General features: G+C 39.8%; 1 protein-coding gene across 3 annotated transcripts in view; it reads right to left on the bottom strand.

Moving 5' to 3' along the window:
* Window positions 1-22,279, bottom strand: part of LOC138185867 (uncharacterized) — a 167,310-nt gene that overhangs the window by 14,998 nt on the left and 130,033 nt on the right. For all 3 annotated transcript variants that reach the window (XM_069125177.1, XM_069125178.1, XM_069125179.1), the window contains 4 exons: window positions 8,700-8,746; window positions 6,617-6,991; window positions 4,052-4,285; window positions 3,202-3,408 (listed from right to left, as the gene is read on the bottom strand). In XM_069125177.1, the coding sequence (XP_068981278.1) occupies window positions 3,202-3,408; window positions 4,052-4,285; window positions 6,617-6,991; window positions 8,700-8,746 (863 nt within the window). The remainder of the gene's footprint in view (window positions 1-3,201; window positions 3,409-4,051; window positions 4,286-6,616; window positions 6,992-8,699; window positions 8,747-22,279) is intronic.

Below are 22,279 nucleotides of genomic sequence, written 5' to 3'. Positions count from 1 at the left end.
GAATGGCTGCTACTGCGACTGCTACTGCGACGGTTTGCGCGAAGCATATTGAATTATCCGTGAGAATGCCGCTCTTTGTGCGACCCACGCACATCCACGATAAGTGCACCAGGTATCTGCCGCGATAATAGCGGGCAAGAGCGCGAGACATCCTTGCAACGACGGAAGAATGCGCGCAATCTGCAGAGGCGCGCCTTTCAGCTCGAATTACCTTCTACTTTCTTATTCGTTATCTCCCCTATGGAATGCTGGTAGTCCATGATTATATTAGACAAGGATCTTGCTTTTATTTTTTAAACGTTATTGCGTCTCGTTGTGTAAAATTATCGTTATAATTTTGTTAGAATCCTTCATATAATTTCGTTAGAGGAAAAAACTCGCTGACGAATGAAAGTAACGCAATACGTCAGATTATTCTATGTGAGAATACGATTTGTAATAGACGCTCGATATTACTTAATTTCAATTCGGTAGTGAGCGTAAAATGTTTCTCAATGATTGAATTGTCTCTCCTTTCGTATCACCTCGATTTGACTTGCGGATCAGAAAAAATGTGCCTGTCCTTAGTGGTCGCGCTTCGACTTTCACGGGATATCGTCTTATTCCCAACAATTATTGTATCGAAAGATTGTTTGATAAGAGATTTATAACTAAGACCCTTTAGAATCACCGAGCGTTCCTTTTGGACGCTCTTTTGTGAATCGTTGACTTTAGAAACAATATAAAAGTTAATTACGAAGTTAAGGAACGAGAGCAAATAGAATTTTCCGAAACACAGCGATTACAGGAGGGTTTCTCTTTGAAATAAAGAGAAAGCGAGAGATTTTTACGAGGATGTTCAAGTTCCACCAAAGAGGCACGACAAAAGCTCGGCTCTCGTTCGTGGATCCAATTGTCGCAGTAATCGCAGCACGGTGGCGAAGGAGTCGCTTTAAGAATATTGAATTAGTCGGGAGGATGTATTCTTTGTGCCAGAGTCGGACAGATGACAACGATGAAACGGAGACTCTGCCGATTCTCTAACTCGGCGCGCTGTCTCAAAGAAACTTAATTTCTTCCTGACTATTTTAGAGCTTTTGTGCATGAGAAATACCATCCTTGTCGCCGTTCTTCCGTTACAAGTGGAACATGCCAATCGTGTAAGAAGAGAACCGGTGAATTCTTTGTGGCCGTGTCATTCACTTATCTTGGCACGATAATGGAGAGGACGAGCAAGTACTACAAATGGCGCCAATTTCATTATCGAATAATTCTTTCGGTTAATGCCATTTTCGCTACTACCGACGCATGTATCGTATCTCTTTAATTACTCGAATTGAAATAATATTATTGGCGAAATTTGACGAACCACCGGTTACAAATTATAAGAATGACAATTACAATTATTTATTCTACCTCCTTATGATGAATAAATTTACGTAATAAGATTTCCTTTTTGAGATGCACAAATAATGTGAAATTGATGACTTTATAAAAAATGGAGTTAATCAGTTGGCCTTTTTAATGTGTTAAATCAATTGAATGAATTGTATTGTTAGTTTATCTGCGAAAAAGATAGCAGCTTCCACACGAAAACAATTATTATTTCCGACGAGGTTTCCGCAGAATGGCGCACTGCAAGCAGAGAAAGGACACGTCCTCGAGGTCGTGATTCCGTTCCATTTCCGAAAGCAGAGGAGGATCGTTGTCTTTTGTGCGTGCGACAAGAACAAATAGTCTCGGCGTGTATCTCGCGCCACGGGAAAGAAAACAGGACATTGTATCTGCGCGATAAAAGAAAACTTGCCGATGGTTAACCGGCTTGAAAGCGGGACTGGCATTTATCATCGTGCCGCGTTTTATTTCCTCCACCCCCGATCGTTTCGCGACAACTTTCTCATTTGTATCTGACATGATTCGCGGCACGTTTCTTTCTACGAATAAATGCACCTATGTGCACTTTTTCCAAAAAGAAAGAAAAATAAAAAACAGAGAAAGAACAAAAGAGGAGAGAGAAGGGAACTGCAAGATTGCTCATTTGAGAAACTATCTTAAGTCCAAAACTAATTTTCCCTGCGATCATTTGGAGAACAAATTAGAAACGACGTATATACTTTCGTAATTTAAAATTTAATCTCCGCTCAGTGGAAGAAGATTTCCCTAGTCCGAGGCTTCACCGTACAGAAAGGCGAATCATTTTTCAAAAGACCCGACGACGTAATTGTAAACTGTTCGATTCGCCGGGACGTCAGGTAATTTAAAGTTTGAAATGCAATCTTTGCGGCGGATCGCCAGGTTTGCTCGAACAGGTTCATCTAAAACCTAAAGTAAGAGGAAAATGATGAGTTGCAGCGACGTTCGTTATGAAGAAGACAGCTGTTTCGTTCTGAGGGCAGTTAGCGATGCAAGAGGGGATGGATGGTGGTCGAGGGTGGGTTGTCTATTTGAATGATCGCGATGGGATCAAAGTCCGGCCGCAGGTAGCTGAAAAGACGCTTTGAGTACGAACAAAGCCACTCGCCGTTATTGGCCCGGGAACATGGTGCCTAACGGCTCGCAGGCCGGATTATTTATCGATTGCGGATACGCGCAGCCCTTTGAGATCGACGACGCCGAACGGCCACCGATGAATATTTCCTCTCCATTTTCCTCGCACTTCGTTCCACGCTTGTTTATTCGGTTTCAACGCTTCCGCCCTGTACGCTCGAATTCCCCGTCCCGTTCGAGCTTAAAATCTGTTCACGTTACACGTGCTATCCCGTGGAATGGTATAAATCAATTTCCATCACTTCTATTATGGAATTGTGTTAGGGACTTCCATTGCTTTCCATTCAATTATTTTTTTCTTTTTGAAGCGATAAGTGGATTTAGTTTGCATAAACCATAAAGTATTAGAATATGAAAGCGCATAGTATGTTAAGGAGAGGTATGCCGTAAGGGTTAGACGCGTGCAGCAACAATGAGATTGCGACAGTTGAAGATCGTTTAAAATTTAGAAGTATAACTCTTCAATGTAGTGGAATATATCGTAATAGATAAATTTTCAATAAGTTTAATCTTATTATCAACTGTAAAATATGGAGGATAATATTTTATTAAACAAAGATTCGTTGAAAAAGATAAAGTAGAGGGAGAATAGCTAGATACCAAAGAATCAACGCGTTCTGGTTATCAATTATTGAACGATTAATTATTAACACAGAAACTTTCGACTAAACTCACCCCCAGTTCCCGAAGTTTCTGGCGTTGCTCCTCTTCGTTCGCGTATTCCGTCAACAAATAGGATTTTAGGTCCTTCAAAACTGTTTCTTGCCTCTTGTCCAACTTCTTTGGGTTGTTCGCTTTGGATCCCGAGTATTGATTGTGTTTCACGATTTCACTTTTTCCATTCGATCTCTCCGAATTTCCTAGATCCTCCCACTCCACCGGCTGCAAGTAAAAAAACAGAGAGGTAGACTTTGTAGAAATCTTTCAATACCAAGTGCATTAACTGTCGTCAAAATATAACAGGGAAATTCCAATTTCTTTGGCAAAAGAGCTTTGAAATCTGACGTCACTTTTCCGATTCAAAGCTACTTCAAAGGACGCTTTCGAAGGAGGGTCCATTAATATCTCCGGCTTCGATCTCGTTCTAAATCCTTCTTCACGTTTAATTTCTTAAAAACCCGTCTCACTAAAAGGAGGAAGGAAACTTTCCGCCTGAAACTTGGCGACAAAACGAAGTGCAATATTCGGCATCCTTGTTATTGATAAAACTTCACTGATCTACGAAATAAAGGCTGTAGTTACACTGTATTCGTTTGTTGACGAACTAACGTTCTGATCAATAGTCAAAAATATAAAGACAATAAAAAGATACAGGTAAGAAGAAGATGTAAGCTTTGTAAATTTGTTGCATTGTCACTGAATGAAAGGGGTTCAATCGATCTCAGTGTTAAAATGCAACATATAAAAACTTAATTTTGACATGTTAACTTTTGTGCAATTTTTTCGTTCAATTATTCATTTCTAACGTTTAATCGCAATCTAAGAAGAACGTGTCTACGTTATACAAAGTGACAATTTGGCTCACCTCGTTAGATTCGACGTTTCTTCGTTGAATCGTATCTGTTTCCTCGCTCAAACGATTCACTGGATCATCTGGTGGCACTAGACTCTTCGGCACCTGCGTCTCGTTACTCCCGATCAGGATTTCTTTCTGCGTGCTGAGTTCCTTTTTTACGGTTGGAACACGCTTTGTTTTCATGCGGTTACCCTCGCTGTGGTTAGAGTTCCGTTCTTTTTTGTACTTTAGCAGCTCAGCCACCTGAAATCACACAAAATGCATATTCTCCTTTGGTATTCTTGGGAATATTAGAATAATAGAAAGAAATAGAGAATAATCGTAGACATCGTTCCTTGGTAATGTCGGGAAACCAGATTATTCCTAGAATGTGAATTCCTATGAATTTATGGGAAATTTGAAAATTGCAATTCCTCCCAGTGACACAGGAGATTCTCGTAAAGAATGGATCGCGTCACCGCTATCGTAATAAATAGAAGCAAAGAGTATTCTGTCTTCAGGTAGAAAATAGAACTTACAGGGAAGTGAGATGTACGACACTATTACCTGCCAACGTTGCCACCGTCGTACCGAAAAAGAACGTACGAGTAGAATTTAAGAAACTATTCGACGCGTAACTACCGACTGACACTAGGGAGATGACTGCAGATATTCTAACATTTTCTTCGAACGCACGAAAAAGTATTTAGAAAATGTATCGATATCCATTTCAACGTATATAAATTATTTAAAAAAGAACTATAACGAGAGAAGATTGTAGCAGCTCCATTTCAAGAATCTCTGAATTCTGTAGCTAATAAGAATTCTTATAAAAATAAACAAGTAAACCAATTCATCGTTAAAAATATGCATGAAATCGTGTATAAATTCAGATTTGAAGAAGTTACATGATATTAATGTTCTACCTAAAGAAAATGGCATTTTGCATGTACCAAGCTAATACAATTCGATCGAGACCAAGTTTTGAGAGTGTAGTCGAAAGTTTCGTGAATACCCGGCATTCGCGAATTGTGCAACTGCCTGATTGGATGATTCGATTACCAACATGGAATAATATTATTAATACAGGTTTTCCCCGCGTAAAATGACATCGATTACGAACGTTTAATCGATCGACTTTATTCGATAACCCAACTGAAACTCTAATTTCGTTTCGTTTCGTTTCGTTTCGACGAGTTTCGAGAGAAATAGAGACGAAAATAGGGAAATAGCGTAAATGCGATAAAAGCGTGGCTGTTGTTGTCGTCGAAAGAAATTGCGCGAAACCCGGTCGGGGAAAGCCGAAGACAGATACCATGACCCTTTTAAAATTTCAAGTGTCCTCTTAAGACGTTACAAATGGCTTTCCAATCGCGAAACAGCTCGGACCTTTGTCGATGCAAAGTACTTTCCGATAGTCGGACGAAACCGGTCCGCCCATACGTCTCCCGATAAACATTAGACGACAGCACGATCGCCGTTGCGCTAGAGTCTTTTTTCAACTTATATCGCCTTCTTTTTATCGCTTCTTGTCCGTTTCTTTTCGTTCTATCTCAAGCCGCCTATAAATCGAGTTGTTTTCCGTTTCCTCGATAAATCGAAGCTAAGATCTTGTTAAATCGAACTGTCATTAGAACACAGCGGAGCTTCATTGATTGAAATGAAATTGTAGTTTGTTTTCGATACATTGGATTTCTGTTGAATTTCAAATTGAAATGTTCAGGACGCATTGTTGGGAAAGAATCGTGCTTCCGTATGCTCCAAAGTTTGTCGCATTACGCAAACTGCACGACTTCTCCGTTTCATTTTCACCGAGCATACCGTGACTGTGGAATTGCAGAGCGGAAATTCATCGACCAGGGAGTCGAATGTGTCGAGTAACCGCAGCCAGCAGGATCAAGCACGAACATGGAATCGACGTTATCCTGGCGAATAGCCAGTTTAATCGTAAATAGAGCACGGAAACGAAGTAAGAAATGGGCCGGAGGTAGGTCAGGGTTGGGCCGTCGTCGGGTCAGGGTTTGCCGGGGCAAACCGTTCCAACGAAACAGTGGTCAAGGCTTGACTACAATGTTTCTGTTGGAACCAGGTCATCGGTACAGCGCGCATGAAACGTCGGCGTCGCGTGGCCGCTCGATCAATTGAAATTCCCCGCTCGGTTACTCTCCGACAGAACGAAAGCTTTCCGATCGCGCCACGCCAGATGGTCCAATCTGCCAGAGCTTGGTGAAATTTCAATATACCCACCGGGATATATACCAATCCACGCGACTTGTATACGAGTGTCAAATTTACTCTGGAAACTCGCGGCTTAATCTGTCGTTTATGTCTGCTCGATTTTATATACCGTATTCTGGAAGCAAAGTCTTGTTAAAAATACATCGCTGCTCGAAACGAATGCTCTTTTCCCTACAGCTGTCTATCCTCGAAAGAAAAACGTTCACTTGAAAATGCTTCGTCTTTTCTTTTTGAAAAAAGCAGCACGATTTTGTCTAGCGAGACAAGCGGACACTTTAGGAGACACGGTTTCTCACAAATGAACATGAAAGAAGAGGCGAAAAGAAAGAAAAATAAGGGAGAGGAAAATACACATACCTCTTGGTCATACTTGTCGATAATTTCGTCGGTGATTGCCTCGTTCGATGCGACATCCTCGTCGGAACTGTTGACGGTGATCACCTCCCGCGAGTCAAAGTTCTTGGAACCGGAGGACGTCCCGTCGACCAACCCAGTGGACGCTGCCGTGGACACGTTCGAATTCCTAGTGTCGTCCCTCGACATCGCCTCGTGCGACTCGGCTACAGCCTTGAGTTCGTCCTCGTACTCGTCCTCGCCCTCGTAATCCTCCTCCACCTGCTCGGTCTCGGTGCGTTCCACCCGCTCACGCTCGCCTCGCGAGTCAGGGCCAATTGCATCCTCCAGGGTGACGCTCGACGCGCTCGCATTTCTTCTTTCAGGGCTGCTTGCAGCCTGAAATGGAGAAACAGGTGGCGTGTTCTGGATTGTTTTAGCATTTCTTGATAAGTAACTCGAAGTTAACTGACTTTATCGCGAAACGTTGCTAGTGGTTGAAATATTCCTTGGTAAATTTTAAGTTAGATAAGTTTAGGTAAGCTTTGGCGAGTTCTTAAGTTTTAGAATTTAGAAGAAAAGCGTGTCAAATAAAATTTAATGGATACAATTTTTGGGGAAAAGATAACTTTCGAGGAAATATCTTATTTATATAAATATCTTTTTATCGGCGATTGTTTTCCATGTTGGTGGTGAAAATAGCTTTTGAAATTGATGGTATATATTTCCTGGAATATTTCGAAAACTATTACAGATAAAGGAATTGCGTCAACAACGGACGAGTTTTGTGTTTTTGAGCGAACAATATTGCGTAAATAATCAATTTGCATATCGGTTCGCTGTTATTGTTACACGTGTGCGATGCGCACCTGATTCTTCGTACGAGATTGACGTCGTACAATACAGCTAAATGAAGTCTACTCTGATACGTTAGTCATATAACCAGTGTCTCATACACCTATAATAACTTTACGCGTACTAAAATGAAATTGCGCGGCACGTTGTATAAAATTGTTACGTTATAACAAAGGATGATAGGTAACTCTGAATTTTCTATACACAGCGTATACGAAACAGCGGACGCCCTATGGAAATTGCGAGTTATTCCAAAATGGAAATAATAATTTTTGTATTTAATTTTATTTCGCTCGTTTAATTGCTCCGTCTTAGCCAGCTACAAATTATTCCATTTTTTCCCGTCCCGCAATGAATGCGCGCAATTTATTTACGCGAAGTGACCATCGCAAATCGTAAATTTCATACGTTGCGCGACCGCTTTTATCAGGATCTTGACAATCGGTTGCTATTGAAACGCAATTTCAGTTCATATTCTTCTTTTTTTGTTCCCGTTATTTTGCAGATGGACGCGATACATTTATTTAATGGTAATGGATGTCTATTTATTTATTTGTTCATGGTTTATCGACAAGCCAGAGTCGATCGTACAACTACGTAAAAATTAATGGGAAATCGCGGTGTGAAACGATGCGTTTGACCGTTTTTGTTGCGAGAGAAAAGAAAAACACGAATTTTGAATGAACGACAAGAATGACCGTTTCTTTTTGCACGTTTACAACCTTCGATGCGGTTTTATATACCTGCAACATTTTAGACGCGCCCCGTGCTTTACGAACCTTGTCACCTTACGGTGAAATAGTTATCGATTTCTGGTGTACTTTACGAGTTTCTTCTTGCGCCGCTTACGTGAACGGGGAACATAAAGTAAAATAGAAAAAGCTCGTTCCCGTCTACCATCGAGGTTAAAATTTACAACCTTCTCCATCGAAAGCTAGACAACTTAACGAGCACGGCATAAAACCGAAATATATCTTTTTCTATCGTAATTAGATGGCTTGACGAAACGACTATATTTCTTATCGCGAAAGCGCTCAAATTTAACTTGGTGTACTTTATGGGATTATACCCAAAAAAGGATGCAGGTTGGAGCGATAAGAAACGATTTACGATACATTCCGTGCACGTTCTGGGATACGTTGGCTCTCGGAGTTTCGTCGGTTAGAATCTATCTAGTCGAGACACAAACACGAAATCATGCCCGTTCATCCAGATGGGGAAACAACGACAATGAGACTTTTTTCGCTCTTACTTCCGCGGTTTGCAACGATGTCTTCTTCTGTGGATTGCTCCCGGTATCTGTAACAAAAAGCAAAACACGATTGGTTAGTGTGGTGATTCGATGTTAACCACGAAATATTGAAGAATTTAAATTTCGAATGTGTTTGAAAATATAGATAATAAGATTCTTGGACAATTGCAACCAGGATCCTAACGTGGATGTTAAACATTAAAGCCAAAAGCAAGAGGCAGAAGTGGAAAGAGAAAAATACAAAGAGGTGCGGAAAAAACTGTGAAAGAATTGGAATAAAACGAAGGAAGGCCGGACAGAGGTGGTAGTAGTGGTTGGAGAAACGTGACACACAGTGTGAACGAAAAGAGTTCGTGAATGCGACAAGGGAGAATCGTATAGAGAAAAATAGCGAAGGCTCGAGTTTTGGAGGAAAAATTTGCTTTCAAAAGCAGCAAAAAAAATTTCTTTTTTTTTCAAGCTCGTGAAACTAACTCTTTTTCCCGAATATGGAAGCAACCCATTCTCTAGATTCATCTGCCGACATAATTGAGTCTGGGAATATTAGAGGGGTTCGTTTTCGTTTCTCGTGATGAATCCATACGATTTTTCTCCCGGAGGATTTTCAGCCTGGTCGCTTTCAACTAAATTCGAAACTTTAATTATCTGTTTGCATTTAGTTTCAACAATCCGGTTTCCTTTTCAAAATTTTCGACACCATACCGCTTTCATTCCATCCCTTGCTCTCTGTTTCTGTTCAGTCGTTACGGAGACATTGTGAACTTTGCATGGTCAAGGATTGAATTTCGAGAACCGACGGGCTTGACCAAACACCGGCAGTCACTTGCAGCCATTTAAATAGCCCGATTGCTAAGTACACGGTTAACTATGTATTTGTTTAACGTAATTACGCCTCGAGACCAGGTTTACCGAGCCACGTCCGAGAAGATCCAGTCGCGAGAAATTCGCAAACCGACGACCCCGCCTACATTCTCATTCGATCGTCATCTCCGCGGACTCGTTTCAATCGTGAACCTTGACTGAATAACAGAGAGTTTCGATGAGATTGATCTACGGATAACTTGGTCTTCAGGAGTGAAACGCTAGGTAACTGGTTAACGTAAAGAACTTTCTGAATGAGGAACAGGCATTAGGAGGAAATTGACGGTTTTTCGAACGAATTTTCTACGAATGGCATTCACGTTCCTCCTTTGGATTACAGTTGAAAAATACGAGGTGACTGTGGATTCCTAACGTATTATATATCTTTTGGAATATTCATCGAAATATGCAGTTGTGGAATTTTTAAGCTCGTCACGCGACTACCGGAATGTTGAATTGAAGTTCTCACGCGACCCACCGGTGCACGATCAATGGATTTCCGTACGGTCTTAATTTCTATAAGCCAGGTTCGCCATCTGTTTAAAATTGATTCTAGGTGAATCTTTCAGAATAATATCGACACGAGATAAAGCATAAATTTATCATTCGGTACACTTCTTGTCTCGTATTTGGGCATTCTAGAACCCCATTTTGGTTAATTTAATTATTCGAGAACCACAACCCATTTCGGTTACGTTATAGCCACGAGATAATAGGTTACGACTCAAAATCAATTCAAACAACGTACGAGATAACGTTGCAAGATAAAATTCAAATGTTCCCTCGCCAACTCTAGTACGCTGTCTTCTTTTAGCTCTTCTTGAGTAGTTAGTGCAGCCAAATAGGTGAATTTTCAGTTTCTTTTGAAAAGACTTTGATAAAGCGACACGCTCTCTTTGTAATAAGTATTCACTCAGTTTTTCAACGGAGGCCATCGATGGATATGTCTAGCATTTGATGAAAGGCTCATAACAAATCGATCCCTGTCCATTTTCGTCCCCCTCTTTTTTTTAGGTAAGGGAAAGAATACCATCTTTAATTTCTTTTAGTTGAATACGTTTGAACAGTTTTGTCGAAATATTCGTCATTCACAATTGAAATTAAACGGTGTCGTTCGATCATTTTACAAACAAATCAATCGTAGGTGTATCCTCTAAAAGGAATCACAAAGTACAGGAAGTCCCTAACCTGTTCGGTCCATGACTGCGAGTGTTGTGTGCGAGTGGGAAGATTTTACCCCCAAGAGCCCTGTGACAAGCACAGTCATTGATTGAGCGACGGAGCTTGTAGTTAGAGCATAATGGAGGCAAGCAAGGTGACAAAGGCGCCGGAGAGAATCCGGTAAGGGCTGTAATTGTCCTGCCCTGGTTTTAATCACGATCTCCCAATGGGGAACAACATCGATTAAATGTTTTAATCACACGCTAACGAGCAAGTGAAACGAGATAACGGATGGTTCCGTGTTGCGTGGTGTAATAATTTACCGCGAATCGATGTTTGCGTACCGAAAAATTTCTATGCGTCGGTAACTGTAACCGAGGATGGAATTAATCACTTTTCTATTGCCAATAACATATGGGCGGGTAGCCCTTTTGCGGTGAATGAAAAACTCTAGTTTAAACAATTTTTACTACGTGGCGATGCAGTATATTTCTCTTTATTTTTTTTTTTTTTTTTTTTTTTTGGAACAGAAAACAACATCCTATCCTAGTGAAATTTGTAACTTTTCGCTATTTTGTGGATTTTAGTGGAATATTTCGAGAGAATATAAATATCGTTTTGTTTGCGAGAAATCGTGAGAAACGAAATGGAAGGAACTCAGGAGGAAAATTCGAACATTAAAAAGTTTATACGTATAGTAAAATTGGTAAATTTCCATAGAGATTCGAATTGCAGATCTTTGATTTCGAAAACTAAGACTGTTTTTATTACGTGTGGTTTACATTCATATATGATATTGCAACGTGATCATTGATAGTGTAATATAAAACTTAACTGATATACAACTTATAATACATGCAGCTTTGCGGATGATTTTTGTATGGTATTACTTTGGTAGAGATACAACGCCGATAATACAGTTAACGAAACAATGAATTAGTTTCGTCGGCGTATAATTTTGCGATTAAACTGTTAATCTTGTTAATCGACATGTATACAAGCAAATGCGCATCGACCGTAATAAATCCTCTCTTTTTAACGCGTAAAACCGTACGCAAATAATGCATGTTTACTCGAAGCCAAAATACGATCTGCAGTGCTGAAAAAGGCGAATAATTTAACGTCCTATGATACTTGTTCTACCTAAACATCCTCTACTTGTTGACTCGAGGTCCATTATCATTAAAACAACTCCGAAATTGTCCCAATACTAATTATTCAATAGATTCGATTTTCCTACAATTTACCACAATCTGTACGAATAAAAGATATTCCAAAAAAAAAAAAAAAAATAAAAAAAGAAAAGGAAGAAGATACACAAAGACCTCTATAAACGCGAAAAAGAACTAAGGAGAAGGGCAGGATTTAACAAATTAATCAGTTAAATAATTGATCAAACAAATAATAATCAACCCAAGACCATTTGTTAGCATACAGCGTTGTGGGAAATGGAAATGGAAATGGGAACAGCAGAAATCGCAAAATCAGAAGTTAGACGAGTAGAAAGCCCGCGTTGATTATTACGATCGGTTGAACGCAGCGATTCAGTGGATTTGCAGTCGCAGCTGATTCCGAGTGGGCGGCGATTTTTCAAACGCTGGCTGACATTACGCGTCGGCCGACGACGTAATATCGTATCGCAGACCCCACGGGGAACGTCGATATTTCTATCGTCGGTTATTTCCCCGGCCCGTTTATGAGTTCCGACCGAGGATAAAAAGGAGGCTTCCCTCTTTATTGCCGTGTTTTTCGCGGTGTCGCCACCGCGCCGCGTACGGTGTCCACCCCCGTTTCGGACAAAAAAGCTTTCATAAAGGTTCGTTCGACGCGTTTATAACGATACTATCAACGAGAACGAAACCGTCGTTGGACGAATTGCCGAAACGTGCTGACGATATAATTTTTAAAGGTAATAAAATGGATCTGGTCGAAGAATGTTTCTACCATTTTTCTGCCTGTAATAACGAAACGACGCTTGATTATGGACGGCACAAGGACACAAAAGAAGCGGAAGGAAAAATCGCTTTCGCAGTTACGTCGCGTTTGAATTTCAAGTTGACAGGAAATTAGATATATCTATGGTTCCCCTTTTCTGTGTAGCGCGCACAGGTTATCGGTATTTTCGTCTTTGAAAGAAAACCAGGAATTTGATTTCTTTTAGACGGATCGACTCTTGTGAATGAGCCCTTTCCGAGCGATGAAAAAAGCCGGGAGAATAACCAGAGCGAGGGAGGATGTCGATTGCTCGTGCCAGCGGCTCGATCAGGTATTAATATCGACGTGATCCGCTCGATTGCACTTGAGTGGCTTGCTAATTGTAAGTCCGTCCTGAATTCCTACCACTGGCAAAGAATCGGTGATTTATTATGCTGGACCCGGAAGATTTCGTTGTGGATTCAGCAGGTTAATTGAAACGTAAACAAAACAAATAAAAATCTGAACGCTAGCCTCTGCTTTTGACGTGTTTATCTTACGCTAATGGAAATATCGTAACTGTTCTATTCGTAGCTCGGCAAACAGATATTCTTTCGATTCTATGGCATATGTTTACTATATCTTTTCATCAAGTCGAAAGTCAACGTCATGTTACAACAATATTCTTCTATCTTTCTTTCTTTCTTTCTTTCTTTCCACGTTCCGTGACATTTAAAAGAAATGGGGTAAAAAGAATTTACGATGTCAATGAAGCGAACGTTCTCGCTCACCGTTCTCGATGGCGTAAATAATCATTTTCATCCTAAGCCATACCGTGTAACGAAGCCACGACAGGAAATGTAAAAGACTTATCGGGTCGAATATTGGCCGGTGCGCATCGTGGTCCCGGTTTTCCGATACTTCATTCTCTAATCCCTGGTACAGCCTTCTTTCTCTCTCTCTCTCTCTTTCTCTTTCCCAGCTACCCTCTTTCTCTTTCCCTCGTTCCGTTACTTTTTACCGTTTTCAAGCTACCAGTTGGCCACGGAACGCGCAATCTGCTGCCAGTCTAGCAGCCTAGCTGCATCCGTTGAAAGGAAATCCACGTGGCTGGTGATCGATGAATACACGCGCCCGTCCCGAGAGAAGCTCGGATTAAACGAACTTGGAAACGCGATGCGATGTTTACGCGCGACTTTCGAATCAGCGGCTTTTGCGATTCACTTCGGAACTGGTTGTTTGCCCTTTCGATCTTCGATTAACGTGTCTTTAGATTCTAGACTGATGTACTGTCTGTACAGACAAAGTCGAATCGAATGTTGGTACAGGTATTTGCAATTGGATTATTCGTAAGAAATCTTGGCAATATTGAGCATGTCTACGCAAATTAATATTTTTATGAATGCAATAAAGAAATGTGATTCATATAGAGATTCGTTTCTTCTTCCAAGTATCGTAATATCTTACTTTCGATTTTTGTATATTTTGTATCAGGCATAGAAATTAATACTGTGTTCTCTATACGTAGATTTGATTTATCTGCATCGATTTTACACCAGTCATAATTTATTCGAACAATAGGAAATTATTTTCAGCAGTTTCTCGGTTAGAAGGACCAAAATTATCGTATTTATAATTTTGCAATGGGAAAGCATCGACGAATTACCGAATTGATTGATTTGGTTGGTTGACAGTGATTTTCATACAAATGCATAGACTTTCGCAATGTAGTTAAATTTCACTGTTTTGATTTGATTGTTTGCTATAATCAACAGATTATTGGCATACATGAGAATTCGAATGAATGGCGTGCGATCGAGGGCCGAGAATGCGCATACTACGTTTAAAGTATCAATAGCGACTGTAGAGAGATTCCTAGAATGAACTGTGGATCGACATACATGGAACTATGTACGCAGAGATTCGCCACGTGTTGATTGCAGTATAATTGAGAAGCTGGGAAGCCTTAAAAGGCTCGCGCGAGAATTTAGACGGAGAATTTAGGGAATAGGGAATTATTCTCAGGATTAATATTACTATTATTTTATTTCTATTTTGTTCTTAAATATATAGTTTCGTTCAGTTCTGTTTTATGCATAATGTATAAAAACCTACTTACAAAAATGTAAAATTCTTACATTATGTATAAACAGCATACCAAGATTGGTTGGTATTTCGATATTTGAAATACGAAATTCCTAAGAGAACATCGATATCCTGTCTGAAACAGCGATCCCATGTTTCATTAGCGTAGCTCCTATGTATCAACATGCAGAATGCATTTACTCTGCATCTGCTAACAATATGCTATTAATGCTGTTGAATTCCTGATTTCCGATTGTCGTGTATTCTTTCCCGACATCATCGTATCGCGAATTAACGTCGCTCGGGCAAATTTTCCAGTTGCAATTGCGAGACCCTCAGTTAAAATTTAAGCGACTCGACGAGGAAACCCGTTATCCTCTCACGGTGGAGATCGAAGCGCGACCACGAAATGGACCAAGCTGCTTGTAACCCATATCGATTCGAGACGTGTGTCAACATCGATTGAATCTATAATCCTTCACAGAGGGATTAATACGAGGGTCCTTGAAGTGATGTCAAGGGTGTAGGATTGCGTGTCCGGTTATCGATCGGACTAATCAGACCGTGTCAGACAAATCATCTTGACATTTGATCCTTCGTGCGGATGTACATGACAAATCGTGAAACATCGGTTTCTTCTTAGTCTCTTAAGGAAAGAAAAGTTGTTGGAATCATTGTGTGATTCTATGATATAGCTATTTAATTGCATTTGTAAATAAAGATAAAAGCAGGACGAGTTTGTGTTATAATGGAAATATTATGTTAAAAATATAACATCCTATATTATAGGTTATTAAATTTAAGTTATTCAAACAACGTAGACTAATCTTTGATGTCGTTTGAATCATCATGAGGGACTGGCGTGTACGGGATTAAATATACACCGGACAACGAGTAAAGTCGTAATCATTAAGCGTGAAAGCGTAGAATAAAATAGCATTAGTCTCGTTGCGGGAAATCCTGAGTGTTTGCAATGAAAATATTAAAACATCCAGGGTATTTTGACGCGTATTGGTTTAGCTCGTCATTTCCAGTTGTTTCGTCGACGACGGGCTCGATGTTTTTTCTGTGACGTGCAAACACGTTTACCGAGATCCACGAATGTGTCTCTTTTTCATATCTTGTCAAACTCCTCGACTTTATCTTTGATCTTTGCCTTATAACTCTGTCTCTTCTCAAAGAAACATTTACCAAGTTACGGTAACTGTTTGTTTAAATAATTTCAGTGGTTTCTGGAGGACGTAGAAAATTTTTGATTTAATAGGGATGGTTTGATAGAAAAAGGAGAAAGTTGATCCATCTCTTACAGTTAATCGTATTTTTATTAAACTATACTTACTTTTGCGTAACTTATTTTTGTTTTAATGTATGCAAGTATCTTGTAATTAGATCATATGGATAATTATGCAAATTTATATTTTTACAGGCGCAACTAAGGGAATAAAATTTAAATAGAAATTTACCTGTTAAAACTATAACGAGTATTATACTTTGGATATCCTATATTATACGCATTCTGCACATTTTTCCAGCTCCTTTTTGACATAAATGAATAAAAATCTGCAGTCTATTATCCGCAATTCGCATTTATCGTCGTGAAACAAAATTGTTGGTTAATGAGCAATTTCAGTGCCATATTTAGTACAAATGGCTGGAGAAACGTCAATAAACGATTATGTGTAATTAGAGACGCTGGCAGGCAATGCAAATCCGAAGTGATTCCAGGGAAGCATTAAATCCGCTTACAATTGGACTAATTAAATTTCATTCGAACCAGGACTCAAAGCGTCTTACTTGCAGTACGATCGAAAGTCAACTGTTCGGAAGGATAATTCGTTGAGACTCTGAGTGTAGCTGGTTCCAATTGTTTCTACGATCGATGACTAATCGACGGATTAACGACAGAATTGCAGAGGAGGGTCGTTTCTGCTCGAGATGATCGTCCGGAAGCTGGCCTGCATACTCCCATAAAACGGTGTGCCTTCTTTCGAAGCTTTTGTTGCCGCGCCGGTTCGTCCTCTATGCATTGCAAATTAACCTTGATCCGGTGGAAAGCTGCTGTATTCATCGATACCAATCTTCTCCACGTTTTCTTCCATAATCCTGTTCTGTTTTCCTCGTAAAAACTCGTTCGCAGACCTCTTCTTCGTTATTTTTCCGAACTTTAAACTCTTTTTCGTTTTCTTGTTTCAATCTTTAATGGCTCACAATCGTATTCGAACGGTTTTGAAACTTTTTGTGAATCTACCGTGCGCACTATACAACGGTTGAAGTTATAAAACAGTTTGAAATTTTCAGTACGACGAGAACTGGTTATGGCGGTTATATTTGTAAAGTTTGGAACAGATCTGAAAATTACATATATAGGTGTTACATGATATTCAGCGCAGGTACATATTTTATAAAGTTCACAATAATTGTTCATTGCCATTTACCAAGGGATGGAATGATTTCCTCACGACATATATTTAAAGTATTTCAATATATTTAAAGTGACCACCGTATGCCTGTTCGTTCGACTTATGACACCTATGCTCTTTTATATTGTACTCTCCTTCTCTTTTATATGAGAAAACCCTCTTAGCGTCGGAATTTCCGAGAGAAACGTGATCGGCTCTTTACGCCTGATCGCGACAATCTCGACATTCGTGCAAATTCTTACAGGTAGAACCATTTAACATTTATTTGACGTTGAAAATGGCATTCGAATGATTATGTTGCATATCAATTTTTTTCTAAATATAGGTTTACAGCGAAGGAAATTTTCCGAATAAAATCACCACAGCTGTGTCACATTACGATGTTGATGAAATTTCCAAATGTTTCGAATAACATACTTAATATATACATGAAAGTTTACTATGGTAAACATCGAAATAAGTTTCTCGCGAGTCACTGTGTACGTACTTACAAAGATGCAAACGTTCGGTGGATAATACTAAATCGCAAAGACTAAAGTTACAGAAGTTTGGTGGCGGTGTTTCTCGCGGGTGGAATAAATTCCTATTGCTTCCGGAGGGATCAGTGAAAGGAATCCGAGGATTCACGGGTTTCCGGAAACCGTGTAGCTTGTATATCGTTTCCAAAAACGGTTTTACGAGTAATATCGCGCAAGAACTGGCTTTCAAAACATCTACGATCGGGATTCACCTATAAACCGAGCAAAGCTATGCTGATCCGTTCACCAGTCTCGATCATTTGTACCGTTTACGTGTTCTCAAATCGTTGATGTCCTCGCAAGGAAAGTTTCTCGGTTTCTTCCGTTTTATTGGATCGGTGCATGCGAAATATATTTTTTTCAAATAAAACACTTTAACCACGCGCAGGAAAACTTGTCAAGTCTATGCTTGTTGACTTTTAGCTTTGATATCAGTTTGTTAGTTAAGATAGTTGAAAGGAGAACAGATTGAAAGATACAAGCCTCCTAAAAATAGGTAATAAATCTATAAAGAGCTTTTAAACAAATAAAAATATATCATAAATAATTGACATATGTTCCGTAAGTTCCAAAATACATACACAATTCTACGATCAATTAAAAAGAACAGTTTTGATATTATGAAATGAAACCGATCGATAGCGTGTTAATCCTTAAAATTACTTATCATATTCTTTCTCTGTTGTCTTCGTATGCATCAACTTCCAGTCAAATTTCTACCAGATTACGGTCTATTTATTTTTCCGGCTTATTTAGCATGTATTTACAGTTTGTCTGTATTTACATCTGACTTGTACGTGTACATTATGGATCAGTATAAAGGAGGAAATGCTATAAAGGGTTTACGAATTTGTCCTGACTCGTTGGATTATTTTGAAGCACTCGTTATATCTGGCCAGGTCTTGGCATACGATTGCGCATTAATGATTTTGTCGGTAAATGCCCGTGAAGCTATGTTTATCCTTTAACTGCGGAATGCGAACACATAGAATTATTAATTAGACAGGTAAAAGCTGGTGAATTTCAGCTAAAGATCAGGCATACAGATCGTACACTTATCGGAATATCGATTTTAAGTCTCGCGATAATTACAACGCCCTCAATTACAGCGTGATCGAGGATTTTCTACCCTCGACCTCCTTCCACTAGAGATTCGAACAGGAAATGAAAATTTCGTCGTAAAAATTTCATTTCTTGCCTAAAATTCCCATCGGCTAATGGAATTACGAAAAGTTTCGTGAGTCGATTTTAAAAGTAGTTTGACTACCGTTGAAGATAAAAAAAAGTTTTATCAATCGAGAACACTGGTTCTTTGGAATATAACGAACGACTAACTCTTTGGAATAGTTAAAGTAAAGGGTAATACGATAATTCGTTTAATTATCGTATTAATCAGTTAACGAAATTTCTGCAGATGTGGAGATAGTAGTTGTTTCTCAGTACTGAATCTGATGTCGGTCTTGTTTCACTTTCTGAGCGTCAAGAATTATTATTAGCATATAGGAATTTCGTATTCATTACGACAAAATATTCAAACACCTATATAGATTCTTATGAGAGTATCTGTGCTATATACGCTCTTCTATATATGTTCTTCAGATGTTTCATTCAACTAGATGTAGACCCTTGGATATTGGCGTAGCAGAGGCCAGGTGAAATTTTACACGTAGTAACAGATACTAGGACAAGCGTTCGAGAAAATTATCTCGAATGAAGATTGCTCTGGCGGTAAATGTCAGAGGGCCACCGCGATTGAAAAGTTTTCTTCCCCCGAAGATTGAACTTTCTTGTTCCTAAAATACTCCCTACGCTAATGAGAATTTAAATTAACAGTGTGTCCACGCAACCTTCGAAGTTCGAAACCCCCTGTCCAAAGAACCTTAGATTACGCCACAAAGCATGTCGCGCGGTATTGCTTGCTGAGCTACTAGAAGTGATAGTTGTAAATAAAATCCACGACGGCCCGGCCAGTTAAGAAATGCAATCAAGCGGTGCTTTCACGTCTCGTTTTTCTTCTCCCTTTGTTAATTTCTCATAGCTGGTTGACCACAGGGTTGCAATTCTACCGTAGATACAACCAGTTCACACAGCACGAGGTCAAGGAACTTTTATGGAAGGGTTTTGTGGTAATGTTGATTTACGTGTTTCTCTTTCTGGGTTTGAGTTTTCTACCGCAAAAACGATTTCCTGGGATATTAGATACATGTGCACACGTAGAGGGAACTCGACAGATTAGCTTGGGACGAAGATAGGAATTTTTGTCGAATTAATTTTAATTGAGATCGGATATCAAGCAGAATCGTAAAGTGACTTTAGTGCACAGAAGATTTTTTCGTTTTCCCTTAGAGTGTAAATGAAGTTTATCTCTCGAGTGGTTAAATGAAAGACCGACTAACTTTGCCTTCGATTAAATTCTGGTTCCTGAGCAATGTACTTTTGAAGAACGCCGGAAGATTAATATTGATTCTCGGTTCCACGTGCCGGATACCGATGGAGGCTGAACCGCGAGCTCAAATCAAGTTAACGGAAATCCGTTTAAGAGAAACTTTTTAAGCGACTTCCTCCAGATTTATCTCGAAACTTTCCAACCAGAACTTTCACCTTCTACCCTTTTCACCTATCGATGCTTCGCGTCCAAGTTATTTCTAGACAATACGTCGATTCTGCAAATTTTATTTACGATTGACCAAAAATAGTTAAAATTCACCGTTATTCATTCTTCTTCTCGGGACGATTGAACTTGTAGAAGCAAGTTATTTGTTTCTCAAGAATCGAATGTTAATTGTACGTTTACGAAATTAACGGATCGACAAGAAGTTGATCAATTTAATTTCCGGGAAGCTTCACGCGTCTTAGGGCCATTACAAAGGATATTTTAGACGACTGTAGGAAAATGAACGCGTTAAAAATATTTTTCGAATACTTTATAATTCCCAGTATCGTACAACTATAGAAACGCTACAGCCTTAACCTCGATAGCTAGACAATATTCTATCAAAGTGGAATAAATTTCACCGAAGACGGTTTCGGCTATTTGTCTGATCCGTCAATGGTAATTCGCCTTGTAGATCCGCCGGTAACACGGTCGTCGATCGTCGGTGACGAGAATTAATTGAACGTAGGAAGAGATTCGGTTCCATGATGACATCGACGACAAGGTTGCATCGTTGTACCATCGAATTCGGATACTCGTTCGATCCTGTATCGTGCAATACCCACGAACACGATCGCATCGATACATCTTTGTCTCGATGTTCTCTCGAAGAAGCCTGCATCTGTTCGATACGCGAAAGATACGACCAAGGAACGGATAATCTTTGTCATTCGCAAAGACTATAGTTTGTGAGCGATCAAGGGACCGGAGATTGGGCCTCTCTGCCTTCGCGTGATAGGCTTCGTAATTCGTTTTGCATCCTAAGAAGTGTAATGGGTGGCGGAATCGATACGGCTGCCGTGTTTCTTCGGCCCTCGGAACTTTCATACGCGACTCGAGGATTTGCATGATGAAAGTGCTCCTCGTAAGGTAATTTTTTTCTCAGCGTTATCGGCGTATTATCGAGCGAAGACTATTTTTTTCAAGGAGGGTGTCGAGCAATTTCTATCGAGTAAATTTATCAGAGTAACGCGATGGAAGGAGAAATTCTTATGAGTATGTTAAGCAATGCTCCCGTTTGGTGTAGGAGAAACTTCATCGTGGTAGAACGATTCGGTTATCGGTGCATTATCGAGCGAAGATCGCTTTTTTCAAGGAGAATGCCGACCAATTTCTATCGAGTTTTATCAGAGTAACGCGATGGGGAAGCGATTCTTATGGCTACGTTAAGATGCAATTTCGTTTACTGTATGAGTGAATCTTTTTGAAATATAGTAGAGTACCGGTTAACCGGTGTTTATGGGATCGAATCTCTGGCCGGTTAATTGGAGGATATATATCAATTTTCATTTATCGATCGATAATGCAAAAATACACGTAGCGATACATCCGCAGTGTGTGTCGATTGTTCATGCGTCGTGCCAATGAGTTTTCTGCTGGATAATTATTTTCGTTTCAACGAAAATATCAAAGTGGCACCGGATAACCGGAAGTGTATTGTTAAAGCGATTTGCTTGAAGGATAACATAAGAGTTGAAACAGTTGTTAGGCAGCATGAACACGTTGCCCGACAGAAATAAAGGAAACTGTAGAGTCGAAGACACGCGTCGGAATTCTGGACTCGTCGTCGATCTCTTCGCCAGCCAAGCATCCATTGTCTCGGTCGAATAGGATCACCGAGGCTTTGCTCGTCTCAGAGATGAACTTCGAATTCTCTTCGTAGAGACGAGCTTGGTAAAATCCTCGTGACCTCGGAGCCGCGGATACGTATTAAATCCCACTACCACATCGGCTCCATCGAAGATCGTTGAACGACGAATTAATGGAACGGAATAGTGCTCGAAGATATTCGGAATAGAAGCTAATCAAAGGATAGCAGAAAAACTAAATATTGGCATGGAACGATACGTAGGGAATTCCTGGAAAATTGATCGTTTCGAAAATAGCTCGCTGGAAGTTAAGCTTAAATAAAGATCCCTGTGATCCTCCGTGCTGCGTAGTTATTCAAATATCGTTATTAGAGTCGAG

Source organism: Bombus flavifrons, chromosome 13, assembly GCF_040668555.2.
Source record: "Bombus flavifrons isolate JBK064 chromosome 13, iyBomFlav1_principal, whole genome shotgun sequence".
In the NCBI taxonomy this organism is placed as follows: Eukaryota; Metazoa; Arthropoda; class Insecta; order Hymenoptera; family Apidae; genus Bombus; species Bombus flavifrons.
This window is presented reverse-complemented; position numbering and strand designations above follow the sequence as displayed.